The sequence below is a fragment of the Dendrobates tinctorius genome, unplaced genomic scaffold, assembly GCF_039654945.1.
Source record: "Dendrobates tinctorius isolate UK_male_01 unplaced genomic scaffold, ASM3965494v1 ptg000102l, whole genome shotgun sequence".
NCBI classification, from domain to species: Eukaryota; Metazoa; Chordata; class Amphibia; order Anura; family Dendrobatidae; genus Dendrobates; species Dendrobates tinctorius.
In genome coordinates, this window is record NW_027361770.1 from 19963852 (window position 1) to 19984208 (window position 20357).

At 45.8% G+C, this 20357-nt stretch overlaps 1 protein-coding gene across 2 annotated transcripts in view; it reads right to left on the reverse strand.

Annotated features, from left to right (window-relative positions):
• RPRD1A (regulation of nuclear pre-mRNA domain containing 1A) overlaps positions 1-19100 on the reverse strand; it is an 84445-nt gene extending 65345 nt beyond the window's left edge. For both annotated transcript variants that reach the window (XM_073587769.1, XM_073587770.1), the window contains exons 1-2: positions 18788-19100; positions 63-192 (exon numbers count right to left, since the gene is read on the reverse strand). In XM_073587769.1, the coding sequence (XP_073443870.1) occupies positions 63-192; positions 18788-18938 (281 nt within the window). In that variant the 5' untranslated portion in view covers positions 18939-19100. The remainder of the gene's footprint in view (positions 1-62; positions 193-18787) is intronic.
• Positions 19101-20357: the final 1257 nt, after the last annotated feature.

Sequence of the window (20357 nt, forward strand, 5' to 3'; positions counted from 1 at the left end):
ATGAAAAGTGCAGAAATGTCAGTGTTGCACCATCTATGTAGATGACGGTGCCATATCAATACCTTGAAACATGTTTAAAAGCATCCACTATAACTGGCGCAAAGTCTTTTGTGAATTCAGGTCCCTTCCTCTTGCTATTCTGAATCACATCATTTGCCAGATAGAGAAAAGTCAGTTTTCTGTTGGGTTTTGCTAAAAGACACAAAAGAAAATTAAACGTATTAACATCAAGATCAGCAAACAGCAAGGAGACGAACATAAAATTCTTATATTTACCCATCAATACCAATTGAGATGGAGCCATGAACAATACAGTGCCTTGCGAAAGTGTTTGACCCCCTGGAACTTTTCAACTTTTTCCCACATATCATGCTTCAAACATAAAGATACCAAATGTAAATTTTTGGTGAAGAATCAACAACAAGTGGACACAATTGTGAAGTTGAACGAAATTTATCGGTTACTTTAAATTTTTGTGGAAAGTCAAAAACTGAAAAGTGGGGCGTGCAATATTATTCGTCCCCTTTACTTTCAGTGCAGCAAACTCACTCCAGAAGTTCATTGTGGATCTCTGAATGATCCAATGTTGTCCTAAATGACTATTGATGATAAATATAATCCACCTGTGTGTAATAAAGTCTCCGTATAAATGCACCTGCTCTGTGATAGTCTCAGGGTTCTGTTTGATGCACAGAGAGCATCATGAAAACCAAGAAACACAACAGGCAGGTCCGTGATACTGTTGTGGAGAAGTTTAAAGCCGGATTTGGATACAAAATGATTTCCAAAACTTTAAACATCCCAAGCAAGCGATCATATTGAAATGGAAGTACATACCACTACAAATCTACCAAGACCCGGCCATCCCTATAAACTTTCATCTAAAACTTGGAGAAGACTGATCAGAGAAGCCAAGAGGCCCATGATCACTCTGGATGAATTGCACAGATCTACAGCTGAGGTGGGACAGGGTCCATAAGACAACAATCAGTCGTACACTGCACAAATCTGGCCTTTATGGAAGAGTGGCAAGAAGAAAGACATTTCTCAAAGATATCCATAAAAAGTGTTGTTAAAAGTTTGCAACAAGCCACCTGGGAGACACAACAAACATGTGGTAGAAGGTGATCTGGTCAGATGAAACCAAAATCAAACTTTTTGGCAATAATCCAAACGATATGTTTTGGCGTAAAGGCAACACAGCTCATCACCCTGAACACACCATCCTCACGGTCAAACATGGTGGTGGCAGCATCATGGTTTGAGGCTGCTTTTCTTCAGCAGGGACAGGGAAGATGGTTAAAATTGATGTGAAGATGGATGGAGCCAAACACAGGACCACTCTTGAAGAAAACCTGTTGGAGTCTGCAAAAGACCTGAGACTGGGACGGAGATTTGTCTTCCAACAAGACAATGATCCCAAACATAAAGAAAAATCTACAATGGAGTGGTTCACAAATAAACGTATCCGGGTGTTGGAATGGCCAAGTCAAAGTCCAGACCTGAATCCAATCGAGAATCTGTGGAAAGAGCTGAAAAATGCTGTTCACAAACGATCTCCATCAAACCTCACTGAGCTCGAGCTGTTTGCCAAGGAAGAATGGGCAAGAATTTCAGTCTCTCGATGTACAAAACTGATAGGGACATACCACAAGTGATTTGCAGCTGTAATCACAGCAAAAGGTGGCGCAACAAAGTATTAAGTTAAAGGGGCCGAATAATATTGCACGCCCCACTTTTCAGTTTTTGAATTTCCACAAAAATTTAAAATAACCAATTTCGTTCAACTTCACAATTGTGTCCCACTTGTTGATTCTTCACCAAAAATTTACATTTGGTATCTTTATGTTTGAAGCATGATATGTGGGAAAAGGTTGAAAAGTTCAAGGGGGCCGAATCCTTTCGCAAAGCACTGTATATCAGGTTATTCCATGCTTGTAGGACAGATTCACAGTAGGTATAGACTAATTAGGTAGCTGCCTCTGTACACTGCTGCAATGGAGTTTTAACAAAATTATTAATTTAATTGAAATGTACAAAACTTTTGCTTTAAACGGTTAGTAATTTTAGCCTTTTTTGCATAGTTTCAGTTTTACAAGCTCAAAAGGGGAAATTGACTAATAAGCTGGTTTATGCAGACTTTTACCTCTTTATTTCATTTCAAATTTAGGCTGGGATATACTTTGACTCTAACACTAGTCACGTTGCCAAAGTTCGCTTCAACGCAGTGCAATACTAGTCAATGGGATTACGTTGCGACCACCAAGGTACTGCGTCCATGACAATCAAGTTGCAAACAATCTGTAGTGGTTGGACTTTTTGTGATTGGCTTGCCGTGGTCGCAGTACCCTAAAATACGCACCGTGACTACATTGACTTGTATTGTGCTGCGATGTACCAGTGCCACCTAGCAAACTTGTGTTGTGACCGTTACAAGCCTAAAAGAGAGTGTCTGGATTAAATTACTGGTGTGGAATATCCATGTAGTTCTTTTTAGCATCCATCTATAGGCTGCAAATAAGAGTTAGCGCAAGTAAAGGAGCCCCTTGTTACGGTGTCATTTAGATGCCAACAAGGTTTTCTGAGATGAAGTTGCTTTGATCCAGCGATGGCTTTGCTGCAGGCAGCTTTTCCCCTATACTGCTAAGGCTAGGTTCACATTTGTGTATACAGGGGTTGGACAAAATAATGTTAACACCTAACATTTTGGCATCATAATCTTCGAACATGTTATAAACATGCAAACCGTGACATATGGTAATGTTTTGTAGCTGATTATTTGTGTTATGTGATGTGTATGTAAATTAACTGTTTGTTTTGCAGAATTGGAAGAACATTGATGAAAACCTGATACCAATGGCAGAACTCTCGAATTTTCAAAGAGGCCAAATTATTGGTGCTCGTATGGCAGGTGCTAGTGTAACAGAAAGTGCCCGAATACTTGGCATGTCAAGAGGTACTGTCTCCAAAGTAATGACTGTGTTTGAAAGAGAAGGAAAAACGTCCGCAGCAAAGCACAGATCCGGCCGAAAGTCGAAGTTGACTGAGAGAGACCGTCGGACTCTAAAGCGAACTGTGAGAGAGGATCGCAAGACCACGGCTCCGAAAATCACTGCTGAGCTCAATGAACACCTACAGAATCCAGTTTCCACGAAAACTGTTCGTCGGGAGCTGCACAAATCTGGATTCCACGGAAGAGCTGCAATTCGAAAACCGCTGCTCTCAATGACAAATGTTTCCAAGCGTTTAGAGTGGTGTAGAAACCTCCAGAATAGGTCCCTCGAGCAGTGGAAACGTGATATTCTCAGATGAATCATCGTTTACCCTATTTCCGAGACAGCCGAAAGAAGCATTCCATCCAGACTGCCTTCTCCCAACTAAAAAACATGGCGGAAGTTCTGTGATGATCTGGGGTGCTATTTTGTGGCGATCCGCCGGGCCAATGATATCCCTTCATGGAAGAAATAACAGCCGCAATTATTTAGGCATTTTGGGCGACCAAGTGCATCCTATGGTTCAAGCACTGTTCCCGGAGGGGAACGCCATCTTTCAGGATGATAATGCACCAATTCATACAGCTAGAATCGTTAAAACATGGCACGAGGAACATTGTAATGAAGTTAAGCATCTCATCTGGCCCCCACAATCCCCAGACCTCAACATTATTGAGCATTTATGGTCGAATTCCGCCGCCATCTTCGCTCAAAGAACTGGAGGGTGTTTTAACTGAAGAATGGGCTACAATTTCTTTGGAAACAATTCACACCTTGTATGAATCCATACATCGGAGAATTGAGGCTGTAATCGCCGCAACAGGTGGACCTACACCATATTAAACTAACTTTTGATGATGTTTCCATGATTTTGTCCAACCACTGTATGTGCGCAGCGTATCATCTGTATGCACAAACACATGCAAACGCATTTTTTATCGGCATCATCTTACCCATGATGTCAAAAAAAGCTGCGTTTGCATGTGTTTGTGTGATTTATGAGCATGCGTTCGATAGGACAATGCTTTTCCAGTAGAATTTCCTTGACACAAGCCACTTCCAATGGGCGTGTCTTATGGAAATTTTCTATATAGACCCTTGTACAGATGAAATCCTCATCTTTTGCTACTGTATCCTGCTGCAAGATGGATCTTCGCATGGAGAGCTTATATCGTAATCTGGATTTGAACTTGGTTTATGCCTTTGCTGTTGCTTGTTATGAAGAAAGATAAAGATAGATGGAACAGGTACTTACATCACATGCAATTCAATGATGTAACTGAGAATTTCCGTTCGGAGATGGAAATCAGCAGTTAAGGGTTATTTTTAATTATCAGTTAAAGAGAACCTGTCATTTGGTAAAACGTGTCCATTGTTCGAAACTTATTTTATTCTTGTTGCTCCCAAGTTTTTCTTTTTTTAAAATCTGCCAGTCTTTAGGCTGCTATGCAGAAGTACGCTGTTAGCCACTCCCCTTTGTAAAGACCCTAAAAATCTGATTAATAAGGAACCATTTCGTAGATTACAAAAAAACAATCTGATTACTCAGGAGAGCAAAAGCTAACTACTTTTCAGATGGTTAGAATATGAAATTTTTTCTTGTATTAACCCCTTCACGCCGCAGCCCTTTTTCATTTTTGTGTTTTTTTTTTTGCTCCCCTTCCTACCAGAGCCATAACTTTTTTATTTTTCCGTCAATACGGCCAAGTGAGGGCTTGTTTTTTGCAAACTAGTTGTGCTTTTGAAGAACTCCATGGATTTTACCATATTGTGTACTGGAAAACGGGAAAAAAATTCCAAGTGCGGTGAAATTGCAAAAAAAGTGAAATTCCACAAGTTTTTTTTTTTTTTTTTACAATATTCACTAAATGCTACAACTGACCGGCCATTATGATTCTCTAAGCCATTACGAGTTTGTATATACCAAACATGTATAGTGGTGTAAAATCCCAAAGTTTGTTTAAAAAAAAAAATTGTAATTTTTCGTGCTCTTGGATTGGGTGAGAGCTTATTTTTTGCGTGCCGAGTTGACGTTTTTAATGATACCACTTTGTGCAGATACAAGCTTTTGATTGCCCGCTATTGCATTTTAAGATAATGTTGCAACAACCATGAAATTAAATTTTGGCGTTTTGACTTTTCTCACTACGCCGTTTACCGATTGGATGAAATATATATATATATATATATTTCATCCAGATAGATTGGGCAATTCTGAATGCGGCGATACCAAACGTGTATTTTTTATTTTATTTTGAATTGGGCGTATGGGGGGTGATTTGAACTTTTATATATTTTTTATTTTTTTTAAAACATTTTTGTTTTTACTTTTGACTTGCTTCAATAGTCTCCATGGGAGACTAAAAGTTGCGATAATCGATCGCCTCTGCTACACACAGGCGATGATTAGACCGCCTGTGTGTAGCAGAAATGCTCACTTGCTATGATCGCCGACCGCTGGGTGACCCTCATAGCAATCCGGCAATGACAACCCCAGGGGTCTCCTGCATAAACCGGGTTTTCATGCCAAACAATTGGCAACCCGCGGTCATTTGACACAAGCGCCGATGGGCGGGATTAGTGATGCACTTCCAGCGCGATCACATTAAATGCCGCTCAGACATTGAGAGCGGCATTTAATGGGTTAACAGCCACGGGTGGATTGCGATTCCACTCGTGGCTGTTAGGGGCACATGTCAGCTGTTCAAGAGCGCTGACATGTGCCGGGAAAGATGTGCATTGAGTCAGTGCCCACATCAAAGGGAGGCACATGACATGCAAGGTACATGTACGGCACATGTTGTGAAGGGGTTAAAGTGTTCAATTGCACATAGCCAAAAGGATAAACCTAAAAAATAGCTACTTTCACCATATTCCCCCATGGTGTGGCAATCCATGTAGAATGGTGGATTAGAGCACCTGTACACCTGTGCGACGCTTCAGGAAGCGTTCGCCTTCTTCTTACTGCTTGAAGGGGAACGCTATGTGCAACATTACACTGAGCCATATAGCATCGTTCTACTTGTGGTCAGCATATATATCTGTATTTTGGAAACCCAGCTCATACATTCTACCTGGATTTCCACACACTAAGGCTATGTGCACACGCTGCGGATTTGGTCTCTGCGGATCAGCAGCAGTTCTGCAGACAGGCACAGTACAATGTAAGTCTATGGGCTTTACAATGGCAATGGCAAATTGAAATATTAAGACATGTAAATGGAGATTACTGTATGATGTATCCAGGTCAGTTTTATATTTTATTTTGACAAGTTTTTATTTTACATAATATCATCTAGATTGTGAAAGATAGTTCAAACGATTGCCCAGTGAAAATAGGTGATAACCTATCAGTGGGGGGTAACCACTAGGACTTGGCCTATATGGGCAGAATGGGGCAGTTTAATCCCTTTAACCCCTTAGCGACAGAGCCAGTTGGCAGATTAATGACCAGGCAAATTTTTACAATTCTGACCACTGTCCCTTTATGAGGTTATAACTCTGGAACTCTTTAATGGATCCTGCTGATTCTGAGATTGTTTTTTCGGGACATATTGTACTTAATGTTAGTGGTAAAATTTCTTCGATAAGTCTTGTGTTTATTTATGAAAAAACTGGAAATATGGTGAAAATTTAGCAATTTTAAAACTTTAAATTTTTATGCCCTTAAATCAGAGAGATGTGTCACACAAATTTCTTAATAAATAACATTTCCCACATGTCTACTTTAGTTCAGCACAATTTTGGAAGCAAATTTTTTTTTTTGTTAGGAAGTTATAAGGGTTAAAAGTTGACCAGCGATTTCTCATTTTTACAACAAAAATTACAAAACCATTTTTTTTTTAGGGACCAGATCATATTTAAAGTCATTTTGAGGGGTGTACATGATAGAAAATACCCAAAAGTGACACTATTCTAAAGACTGGACCCCTCAAGGTGCTCAAAACCACATTCAAGAAGTTTATTAACCTTTTATATGCTTCACAGGAACTAAAGCAATGTGGAAGGAAAAAATTAACATTAACTTTATTTTGCAAAAAATTTACTTCAGAACCAGTTTTTTTTATTTTCACAAGTGTTAAAAGAGAAAAACAACCACAAAATTTGTTGTACAATTTCTCCTGAATACGCCGATACCCAAAATGTGAGGGTTAACCACTTTTTCAGCACACGGCAGAGCTCGCAAGGAATGGAGCGCCGTTTGACTTTTTCAACGCAGAATTGGCTGGAATTGAGATCAGATGCCAAATTGCGTTCGGAGAGCCCTTAATGTGTCCCCCCATTTCCTTGTAGATTGTAAGCTTGCGAGCAGGGACCTCACTCCTAATGTCACTGTTTGAATTGTCTTAACTTGTATTGAATTTATTGTCTGTACATGTCCCCGCTTAATTGTAAAGTGCTGCGGAATATGTTGGCGCTATATAAATAAAAATTATTATTATTATTATTATTAATGTTCCTAAACAGTGGAAACCTCCAACAAGTGACCCCATTTTGGAAACTAGACCCATTAAGGAACTTATCTAGATGTGTGGTGAGCACTTTGAACCTTCAAGTGCTTCACAGAAGTTTATAACGTAGAGCCGTGAAAATAAAAAATCATTTTTTTTCCACAAAAATGATCTTTTCACCCCCAAATTTTTATTTTTACAAGGGTAACAGGAGAAATCATACCCCCACAGCTGTTGTGCGATTTCTCCTGAGTACGCTGATACCCCATATGTGGGGGGGAACCACTGTTTGGGCGCATGGGAGAGCTTGGAAGGGAAGGAGTGCCATTTTGAAATGCAGACTTTGAGGGAATGGTCTGCGGGCGTCATGTTGCGTTTGCAGAGCCCCTGATGGGCCTAAACAGTGGAAACTCCCCACAAGTGACCCCATTTTGGAAATTAAACCCCCCCAAGGAGCTTATCTAGATGTGTGGTGAGCACTTTGAACCCCCCAAGCGCTTCACAGAATTTTATAAACGCAGAGCCGTGAAAATAAAGTCTTTTTTATTTCCACAAAAGTGATTTTTTAGACCCCAATTTTTAGACCCCTGAAGTTGGTAAATAGTGGAACCCCTCAATTTTTGCTCCAACCCTAACCCCAACACACCCCTAATCCCAACCCTATTCCCTAATCATAATTCTAACCCTAGCCCAACCCTAACCCTAATGGAAAACTGAAAAAAAAAGTATTTTCTTTATTTCGTTATTGTGGCCTAACTAAGGGGATGATAAACGGGGGGTTATGTACTATTTTTTTTTATTTTGATCACTATGATAGTTTATTTCATTTTCTGGAGGACGCCGGCGGGACCACCAGGAGGGGACCCTGGACCACGGAGAGGTACTGGGGGGGGGGTGTGGAAATCGGGGACCCTAGTTCTCTCTCCTCTGAAGTGCGATCACATTAGAGGAGAGAGAAATTTAATGCAAAATTGCGGCTTTTTTTTTGCGGTCGCCGTTACAGGGTTAATAACCGCGATTGCAAAAGTGGGGTCGGTAAAAACTGGCCGATTCATGTTCTCTGGCGTCTCGGCTACCCCTGGCTGCCGAGACCCCGGAGAAAATCCGACACTGGGGGGCACTGTTCACTTTCTCCACAGCGCCGTAAATTAGCGGCGCTGTGGTTTATGTACACTTAATTACCACCGTTAAAAGGCGTATCGGCGGTCGCTAAGGGGTTAAGACTAGAGTGGCAATGTGCAATCCCAAATATTTCTGCAAGAAAAGGCCAACTGCCATGCTTAGCAGCCCTATAGGGAATGAATAGAGACAGCAATGGAGAATGTGCACGGCAGATCCATTCTAAGGGGGATAAAAATGCCCCAGCTGTCAGACCCCCACCTATTAATAATAACCTATTTTCACTGTACTAATTTAAATAAATGTGTAATTTGAACTTTTTTAAATTTAGCTGAAGAGACAGAATAACCATTGCTCACACAAGGAGAATTAAACCACAATTATCTTACCAGGTTGCATACCATTCCGCTCAATGAATTGGTGTAGATTATCACATTTTAATATGAATTCACTTAGTGAGGTATAAAGCTTTATTACATGGACATAAGTATGACAGAAAGGTAAACAATAAAATCATAAGTGTTAGGCATAGCAGCAAAATAATAGTTTCTCAGCTAGACATTCTCCAGATGGCTTAGTAATCTGTAATGCCATGCGCTCCTTTGGGGTTTGGCTTATAATTATAGAAATTAGGCTCTTGCTCAACATTGTGTAAAACCTAATTTAATGAACTTGTATGCTTCTAAGAAAGCCTGCTATCATCATTGATAATGCTTTTACAGATGAGTACATTATGAAGGAAAGACCACAAAAATACAAGTATGTGTAGAATGGAGAACATCTCCACAGTGACAAGACATGTTCATGCTGTGTACAATGGTAAAGCAAGTTTTACAGTTTCTATAAAAGCCATAGGCATGAAGCTCCACCAAAGGTAAACGTAGATGGTCTTGATTGAAGGATGCTCGGCCAACAGGCTAATGGCTGAAGAACCTGCTGTCGGGAGTCGCCATTAGTGATTATCTTCTTCTGAGGTGTCCAGAGAGTTCTCTTCACAGTAGACTGAATGATGCAAACCAAGTAAAAGTACAGACGTTTCTAGGTCTCCCGCAGAAGACAAGCCCCTTTCTGCTTTGGCTCAGAGCGTCCTGAACTCTAACAATTATAACTATATAGTAAGCATAAGACATAGTTTCCTTAAGTTTGTAGAAAAAGAATTCCTTCCCTCACCACACCATTAATTGGTCAAAACATACCTTAAGTCCATACACCTAAGTATCACTTTCTTTTTCAATTATATATAGCGATACATAATTATAGTAACTTATACATCTACATAATACTATTAAAAAAAACACATACTGTACCTCTTAGTGCTGGCCACAAGAGGAGAAAAGGGCGGCCAGCACAAGACTCAGACTGGGATCAGATACCTCTTCTGGTCCCCCCCATTCTTCAGGAGATTAAGATAGCAGTACAGTCCGGAAAGAAAGCTTCCCATATAACATCACAGCTGCATTCATCACTATAGATTCCATTGTAAATAGATATTCAGCTAACAGGTTATTATAAGTGAACCTGTGGTTACAAAAGTCACTATAATTTCTGGCTCTAGAATTGAGGACCAGAAATTATCTTACCATTGCTGGTGCAGACTAGTGGTTGACTAGGCCCTTGTAGCCAGACACCTTAATGTGGAAGCTGGGTCACCAAAGTCACCAGGATAAAAGTGCATGTGATGGACATCACTGTATTACATGGAGGTCAGCACATAAATTACTGCTGAGATTTACAGGAGAGGACTGTGCTAGCAGTGGGTGACAATGTTAGGATATGTTCCCATGGTCAGTAAAGGCTGCAGGTTGGACACTGCGTACATCCGCAGCGTCAAACCAGCAGCGGCCAGATGTTGCAGCATAGTGGATGGGATTTCAAGAAATTCCATGCCCACTATGCATTCAAAGACGCCCGCGGCATCCCTGCGTAAACGGACATGCGGCGCATCTTTCCAGACCGCAGCATGTCAATTGATGTTCTGGAGACGCTCCCATTACCCATAGGATTTAATTAGATGCGGTAAAACTGAATTATCTTTATAGTCACATTTGTCTTAAGTGCGAGAGTGCAGCTTACTATACATGTGAACTAACTTAACCCCTTTCCTTCATTGGACGTAATATTCCGTCTATGTGCCCTAATTACCATGGACGGAATATTACGTCATAGCGATAAGCGGCGCCCTCGTGGTGAGCGCCGCTTATCGCGCCCAGGTGTCAGCTAATTATCATAGCTGACACGGCACAATGTGTCAGGGGCGGTCATGGACCGCCCCCGACACGTTAACCCCTTGTACACCGCGATCAAACACGATCGCGGTGTACCGGGGGTTAAAGGGAAGCATCGGCAGGGAGGGGGCTCCCTACATGCTTCCCTGAGCCCCCCACAGCAGCGCAATGTGCAGCGCTGCTGCGGGGGTCTCCTTTCCTGCAGGTCCCCGGATCCAATATGGCGGCGGGGACCTCCGGGGGCCTGCAGGAAGCTGGCTTCCTCAGTGCCTGCAAAGCGCAGGCAAGGAGGAAACCTGCACACTGCCTGTGACAGATCGCTGATCTGTCACAGCGATCTGTGATGTGACAGATCAGCGATCTGTCACAGGACAGTTATGTCCCCTCTGGGACATTGTAATAAATAAAAAAAAAAAAAAAAAAAAAAAAAATCGGTAAATAAATTCAAGAAAAAAAAAATATTCCCCAATAAATTCATTTTTTGGAAAAAAAAAATAAATAAATAAAAGTACACATATTTGGTATCGCCGCGTCCGTAACGACCCGCCCTATAGAACTGTCCCATTAGTTAACCCCTTAAGTGAACTCCTTAAAAAATAAAAAACGAAGCAAAAAATAATGATTTATTATCATACCGCCGAACAAAAAGTGCAATAACGCGCGATCAAAAAGACGCATATAAATATCCATGGTACCGCTGAAAACATCATCTTGTCCCGCAAAAAACGAGCCGCCACACAGCATCATCAGCGAAAATATAAAAAAAAAGTTATAGCTCGCAGAATAAAGCGATGCAAAAATTATTATTTTTTTTATATAAAATTGTTTTCATTACATAAAAGCGCCAAAACATAAAAAAGACATAAATCGGGTATCGCTGTAACCGTACTGACCCGAAGAAGAAAACCGCTTTATCAATTTTATCGCACGCGGAACGGCGTAAACGTACCCCCCAAAAGAAATTAATGAAACGCTAGTTTTTGTAAATTCTGCGTCCCAAAAAACAAAATAAAAAGCGATCAAAAAATGTCACGTGCCGGAAAATGGTACCAATAAAAACGTCAACTCGTTCCGCGAAAAATAAGACCTCACATGACTCGGTGGGTCAAAATATGGACAAATTATAGCTCTCAATATGTGGTGATGCAAAAACTATTTTTACAATAAAAAGCGTCTTTTAGCGTGTGACAGCTGCCAAATATAAATACCGCCATAAATAGTAAATCAAACCCCCCGTTATCACCCCCTTAGTTAGGGAAAAATAAAAAAATTAAAAAAATGTATTTATTTCCATTTCCCCATTAGGGTTAGGGCTAGGGCTAGGGGTGTGTTGGGGTTAGGGTTGGAGTTAGAATTGGGGGTTTCCACTATTTGCGCACATCAGGTGCTCTCCAAACGCAACATAGCGTCTGATCTCAATTCCAGCCAATTCTGCGTTGAAAAAGTCAAATGGTGGTCCTTCCCTTCCAAGCTCTGCCATGCGCCCAAACAGTGTTTTACCCCCACATATGGGGTATCAGCCTACTCAGGACAATTTGCAAAACAACTTTTGGGGTCCAATTTCTCCTGTTGCCCTTAGGAAAATAAAAAATTGGGGGCAAAAATATCATTTTTGTGGAAAAAAAAAAAATGATTTTTTTTATTTTCACGCCTGGTCGTTATAAACTTCTGTGAAGCCCTTGGGGGTTCAAAGTGCTCACCACACATCTAGATAAGTTCCTTGGGGGGTCTAGTTTCCAAAATGGGGTCATTTGTGGGGGGATTCCACTGTTTTGGTACATCAGGGGCTTTCCAAACGCGACATGGTGTCCGATCTCAATTCCAGCCAAAATCGTCAAATGGCGCTGCTCCCCTTCCGAGCTCTGCCATGCGCCCAAATAGTGGTCTACCCCCACATATGGGGTATCAGCGTACTCAGGACAAATTGCACAATAACTTTTAGGGTCCTGCTACCCTTGGGAAAATAAAAATTTGGGGTGAAAAGATCATTTTGTGGAAAAAATATGATTTTTTAATTGTACCGCTGTACGTTATAAACTTCTGTGAAGCCCTTGTGGGTTCAAAGTTCTCACCACATATCTAGATAAGTTCCTTGGGGGGGGGGGGGGTGTAGTTTCCAAAATGGGGTCACTTGTGGGGAGTTTCCACTGTTTAGGTACATCAGGGGCTCTCCAAACATGACATGGCGTCCGATCTGAATTCCAGCCAATTTTGCATTGTAAAAATCAAACGGCGCTCCTTCCCTTCTGAGCTCTGCCATGCACCGAAACAGTGGTTCCCCCCCACATATCAGGTATCAGCGTACTCAGGACAAATTGCACAATAATTTTTGCAGTCCAATTTCTCCTGTTACCCTTGGTAAAATAAAAAAAATTGAACCTGAAATATTTTTTTTGTGAAAAAAAGTTAAATGTTCATTTTTTTTTTTAAATATTCAAAAAATTCTTGTGAAGCACTTGAAGGGTTAATAAACTCCTTGAATGTGGTTTTGAGCACCTTAAGGGGTGCAGTTTTTAGAATGGTGTCACTTTCGGGTATTTTCTATCATATAGACCCCTCTCAAAGTGGCTTCAAGTGTGATGTGGTCCGTAAAAATAAAATGGTGTTGCAAAAATGAGAAATCGCTGGTCAACTTTTAACCCTTATAACTTCCTAACAAAAAAAAAATTTTGGTTCCAAAATTGTGCTGATGTAAAGTAAACATGTGGGAAATGTTACTTAAGTTTTTTGTGTGCCATATCTCTGTGATTTAAGGGCATAAAAATTCAAAGGTGGAAAATTGCGAAATTTTCAAAATTTTCGCCAAATTTCCATTTTTTTCACAAATAAACGCAAGTTTTGTGAATGAACTTTTAGCACTAACATGAAGTACAATATGTCACGAGAAAACAATGTCAGAATCACCGGGATCCATGGAAGCATTCCAGAGTTATGGCCTCATAAAAAGGACAGTGGTCCGAATTGTAAAAATTGGCCCGGGAGTTAACGTGCAAACCACCCTTGGCAGTGAAGGGGTTAAATAATGTCTTACCTTGTGCCTCAGCCAGAAGTACACGTTCACTGCCGTTCTCGCAATGAGCTGAACTGACCGAGAGAACTGCCGTGCACATGACCAATGGGGACAGGGTTATCTCCGGTCACTTGCCAAGCTTTCACGATCAGCTGATTGTGAGAAATGCAGTGCAGGTGACCGCCAGGGACCGAGCCATCTCCTGTGATCATCCGCTGTCTGGATATCAGGGCATAATGCCACAATTCAGCCAAAGGCATCCAGATGTAGCAGGATGGACTCGTTGTGGGACAGTATGTATATCGTCTCAGCGGACAGGTATGGTATATTGCTGCTTTTTTACATTTTATTTCTCTTACAGGAGATCGAGGGCTTTGGTGGAATAGGTGATGCAGCAAGTATGGTTTAATTAAGATTATTAAAGGAGTCTGTCATTATTTCAATTAAAGGACTTTATTCTGTCTGTGTCTTTATTTACCATATAACGATAGGACTAGTAATGGATATGTGTCTTATAGACACTTCTCCATTACTAAGCCGTGGACTTGATGTCACCGGACAATACAAAGGTAACATCAACCCCACAAATATTACCCCACTTGCCACCGCTACAGGGCATGTGGGAAGTCAGGTAAAGTGCCACAATTGGCGCATCTTTGGATGCACCAATTGTGGGGCAGCTGCAAGATGATATTTTTAGGCTGGTGAGGGCCAAATTCCATGGGCCTCGCCAGCCTGAGAATACCAGGCCGCAGCTGTCTGCTTTATCCTTGGCTGGTTAACAAAAATAGGGGGACCCCAGGCTACTTTTTTTGCAGGGGATCCCAATATTTTTGCTAACCATCTAAGGTAAGCAGACTGCTGTGGCCTGGTATTATCAGGCTGGAAAGGTTCATGGATATTGGATCCTTACAAGCCTGGAATACCAGTCCCAGTAGTCTGCTTTTCCCTCGCTGGGGGACCCACACTTTTTTTTTTTTTTTTTTTTTAACTATTTATTAAAAAGAAGGGAACCTCTCTGTGATTTCTTCCACTTTGTGTCATGTACTTCAAGCTGTGTCAAAAGATTCACCATTATGTAAATTAGCACACACGCGTACTAAGCTGTGTTCCCGCACTTAATACACATGTGACTAGGAAGATAATGCGGTTTTACCACATCTAATGAAAGTGTATGGGTAATTTACGCAGCGTCTCCACTACATAAGTTGACATGCTGCAGTCTGGTAAAACGCGCTGCATGTCCTTCTCTGCAGGTGAGCAGCGGGCATTGGTGCACACATAGTGGGCATTGGTGCACACATAGTGGGCAAGGGAATTCTTGAAATCCCATCCGCTATGCTGTAACAGCTGGACGCTGCAGGTTTGATGCTGCGGATGTCCGCAGCGTCCAACCCACACCGTTTACTGACCGTGGGAACATACCCCAGTATATCTGCAAACAGGAAATCACTTTTTTTCCCTTCCCAGAAGCCAGATTTCAATTAGCTTAATTTCAAGTGACAAAAAAAATGCATGCAATGAAAAAACACATCAAAAACGCAGGTGACCTGCCAGTGACCTCAGATGCAGATTTCACCTGCGTCAAATCTCCTGAGCCATTTCTGATTGTGTGCACATACCCTTAAGGCCCCGTCTCACATAACGAGATAATTAACGAGATCGCTGAAACGTTGGCGACGCAGAACTCAGGGACACAGGCGTGAGTCGTCAGAATAGCTGCTGTGTGACAAGGTCCCAACGACCGCCGAGGTCGTTATATGGATCGCCATATCGTTTCTGCGTCGTTGAATAGATCTGCCCGTTTGACAGCTTATTAGCGGACCATGTAGTGACGTACCAGCGATCCTTACCAGGTTGTATCGTTATAGGGATCGCTGGAGTGTCCCTAAAGGGCATGTCACACTAAGAGATATCGCTAGCAATATCGCTATAACTTGTGATGTTATAGCGATATTGCTAGCGATATCGCTATGTGTGATACTTACCTACAACCCGCTCCCCCGCTCCTTATCGCTGATCGCGCGAGAACAGGCTGGACTGTTGCTCGTCGGCTGCTTCCTGCTGTGACGACGAGCGACGTGTGGATGCGGGCGGGAGGGCGCAGGATCGCCTGGTGTGACAGGTAAGTAGCGAACCCCAACCCCTGCGATGTCGCTGGTGAGATCTGCCTGTGTGGCAGCTCACTAGTGACCACTTAGCGATGTACCAGCGATCCTGATCGCGTCATATCGCTGGTCGGGATCGCTGGTGCATCACTAAGTGTGACAGTACCTTAAGTGTAACGGTACCCTTAGTCTAGAGCCTAGCAAAGCAAGAATGCATAATGTGATCAGAGGGGCTTTATGCAGTTTTCAATTGATTAAAATCAATCTTTATAGGTTGTTTTTTTACAAAATATAGAGCTTGATCCATTATGGAGCTTTCACCTGTTTTTGTACAGTTTTTAGGCCCTATTTATAGTTGCATTTGTCCCACAAAATTAAAGAAATACGTGTACTAATTTTTTCAAAAATTTGACGCAAGTACCACAAGTAAAAAAAGAAATGTCCGCATACGATGATTTGGGGCTACAGGTATGTTACCATACGGACAATCCTGTGATCACTGCATTAAGGATGTACCAGGTATCGGCCATTTTACCAGAAAGGATGCGAATAAGCACGCTATATCAGCATTATATCCTTTATTAGAGATAACTCTTCTGCATCTATTCTATGTTGTGCTGTTATCCTTATTAAAGGTTTATTAAATCAACTGATAATTGGGCATCAATTTATTCCTAGCAGGATTAACAGCGGAAAGGGGTTGTCGAGGAAGTAAAATCGAAATACCGTATATACTCGAATATAAGCCGAGATTTTCAGCCCAAAAAATTGGGCTTAAAGTCCCCCTCTCGTCTTATATTCGAGTCATATACAAAGGGGGTCGGAGGGAGAGGGGGGGGGCGGGGGTGTCAGGTCATACTTACCCGTCCTGACGCTGTGTCTTGAGCCCCCAGCTTCTCCCCGTGCTCTCTCTTCCTGCCTTCAGCGGTCACGTGGTGCCGCTCATTAAAACTCATGAATATGCGCATATTCATGAGTTTTAATGAGCGGTACCACATGACCGCTGAAGGCAGGAAGAGAGAGCGGGGAGAAGCTGGGGGCTCAAGACACAGCGTCAGGAAGGGTAAGTATAGCGATACTCACCTGTCCTGCGTCCATGGCTGCTTGCTGCTGTCTGTCATCGGTCAGTGACTTCAGACAGCAAAGGGCGCGGTGACGTGGTTAGTGCGCGCCGCGCCCCCTGCAGTGTGGACGTCACTGACTGATGACGTGGCAGATAGCGGTGAGCAGCCATGGACGCAGGACACGTGAGTATCTCAGGTGCCAGAAGTGACACCGGCACCTGACACCCAGCGACGGAGAGGTATGTCATTTTTTTTATTTTTACATGCAGCAGCAGCATGGGGTCAGCATATGGGGGAACAATCTATGGAGCTATAGAATTAGGGGCCATTCTGCCGCCATCAGCACTGTCAGGCAGCAGAAATGGTCACAGGTCTGCATGTAGCGCCACTGGGTGGTGATGTAAGGGTTCGGACGTGAGGAATAAGCCCTGCTCCTGCAACCCTCCATGGGCACTCACGGGGACCATCAGCGCGCGCACGGCCCGGGAGCAGGGGCGCGCGCGCACAGGGCCCGGGAGCAGGGGCGCGCGCGCACAGGGCCCGGGAGCAGGGGCGCGCGCGCACAGGGCCCGGGAGCAGGGGCGCGCGCGCACAGGGCCCGGGAGCAGGGGCGCGCGCGCACAGGGCCCGGGAGCAGGGGCGCGCGCGCACAGGGCCCGGGAGCAGGGGCGCGCGCGCACAGGGCCCGGGAGCAGGGGCGCGCGCGCACAGGGCCCGGGAGCAGGGGCGCGCGCGCACAGGGCCCGGGAGCAGGGGCGCGCGCGCACAGGGCCCGGGAGCAGGGGCGCGCGCGCACAGGGCCCGGGAGCAGGGGCGCGCGCGCACAGGGCTCGGGAGCAGGGGCGCGCGCGCACAGGGCTCGGGAGCAGGGGCGCGCGCGCACAGGGCTCGGGAGCAGGGGCGCGCGCGCACAGGGCTCGGGAGCAGGGGCGCGCGCGCACAGGGCTCGGGAGCAGGGGCGCGCGCGCACAGGGCTCGGGAGCAGGGGCGCGCGCGCACAGGGCTCGGGAGCAGGGGCGCGCGCGCACAGGGCTCGGGAGCAGGGGCGCGCGCGCACAGGGCTCGGGAGCAGGGGCGCGCGCGCACAGGGCTCGGGAGCAGGGGCGCGCGCGCACAGGGCTCGGGAGCAGGGGCGCGCGCACACCACGCACAGGGCTCGGGAGCAGGGGCGCGCGCACACCACGCACAGGGCTCGGGAGCAGGGGCGCGCGCACACCACGCACAGGGCTCGGGAGCAGGGGCGCGCGCACACCACGCACAGGGCTCGGGAGCAGGGGCGCGCGCACACCACGCACAGGGCTCGGGAGCAGGGGCGCGCGCACACCACGCACAGGGCTCGGGAGCAGGGGCGCGCGCACACCACGCACAGGGCTCGGGAGCAGGGGCGCGCGCACACCACGCACAGGGCTCGGGAGCAGGGGCGCGCGCACACCACGCACAGGGCTCGGGAGCAGGGGCGCGCGCACACCACGCACAGGGCTCGGGAGCAGGGGCGCGCGCACACCACGCACAGGGCTCGGGAGCAGGGGCGCGCGCACACCACGCACAGGGCTCGGGAGCAGGGACGCGCGCACACCACGCACAGGGCTCGGGAGCAGGGGCGCGCGCACACCACGCACAGGGCTCGGGAGCAGGGGCGCGCACACCACGCACAGGGCTCGGGAGCAGGGGCGCGCGCACACCACGCACAGGGCTCGGGAGCAGGGGCGCGCACACCACGCACAGGGCTCGGGAGCAGGGCCACTGGGGCAGTAACTAGCAAGTGTCGGCAGCAGCCATGTGCTGACAGGCGGTGCACGGCCGCCCTCCCGCCTTACCTTTGCGCAGCTCCCTATCCCACACGGAGACAATAACACCAGAGTGCTTCCTGTGGTGGATGAGCCACAGGGACAGGGTCTGCACGCTCTGCTGGGAGTTACTAAGCTCCGACAACTTTTTCTCCAGCGCCGCCTCAGAGAACGCAGACATGGCCGAGGTCTGCTACACGCGGCGGCTCTGACTGAGAGCCCTGACTGCCCGCAGCCGGTTCTCTCCCTGGTACTACTACTCGGCAGCAGCGGTATAAGGTTACTACAGCACTAATCCGGCGTCCAAACGGACGTGACGCCACTGTGCGGGCTCCGGCCAATAGCAACGAACAGTTGCGTACAGTGGAAACAGACAAAAAAAAGAGAAAAGGTGCTGCCGCGCAGCGGCTCAGAGCGGTAATGCAGTCTCGTGGCGTTCGCATGGAACACGCAGCCTGTGGTGGACGCGAGAACCTCAGACCGAACAAGCATGTTGATCTATGTGGCGACACAGATACTATGCTGTGGCGGCACAGGAGGAAACAGGCCCTCCATATCATACTGCAGTGACACAGGAGGAAACAGGCCCTCCATATCATACTGCAGTGACACAGGAGGAAACAGGCCCTCCATGTCATACTGCAGTGACACAGGAGGAAACAGGCCCTCCATGTCATACTGCAGTGACACAGGAGGAAACAGGCCCTCCATATCATACTGCAGTGACACAGGAGGAAACAGGCCCTCCATGTCATACTGCAGTGACACAGGAGGAAACAGGCCCTCCATATCATACTGCAGTGACACAGGAGGAAACAGGCCCTCCATGTCATACTGCAGTGACACAGGAGGAAACAGGCCCTCCATATCATACTGCAGTGACACAGGAGGAAACAGGCCCTCCATATCATACTGCAGTGACACAGGAGGAAACAGGCCCTCCATATCATACTGCCAGGGGTGGATTAAGGGTAGCCAGGGCCCGGGGCAGTTCAGACTCTGTGGGCCCCCCTCGTCACGTGACGGGGGTCACAAATCGTAGAGCCCCACTCTACATAGAGAATAATGGGGCCTCCAGCACCGACCTCCACCCGCAGAGCCGCACTCCACATAGAGAATAATGGAGCCTCCAGCACCGACCTCCACCCGCAGAGCCGCACTCCACATAGAGAATAATGGGGCCTCCAGCACCGACCTCCACCCGCAGAGCCACACTCCACATAGAGAATAATGGAGCCTCCGGCACCGACCTCCACCCGCAGAGCCGCACTCCACATAGAGAATAATGGAGCCTCCGGCACCGACCTCCACCCGCAGAGCCGCACTCCACATAGAGAATAATGGGGCCTCCAGCACCGACCTCCACCCGCAGAGCCGCAATCCACATACATGGCTGCTCTCTGTGCTGTGTGCACAGGACCTGTGATGAGGTCACAGGAGGGGAGGAGACAGGGGTCACATGATCGCAGGCCCTGACACCTTCCCTCCTGTGATCTCATCACAAGCCTTTGCACGCTACCAGCAGCATCAGCGTTCACGCTACTTGTAGATGCTGCTGGTAGCAGAGCACATAATGCCGCCCCCACGGTCACTCACTTTT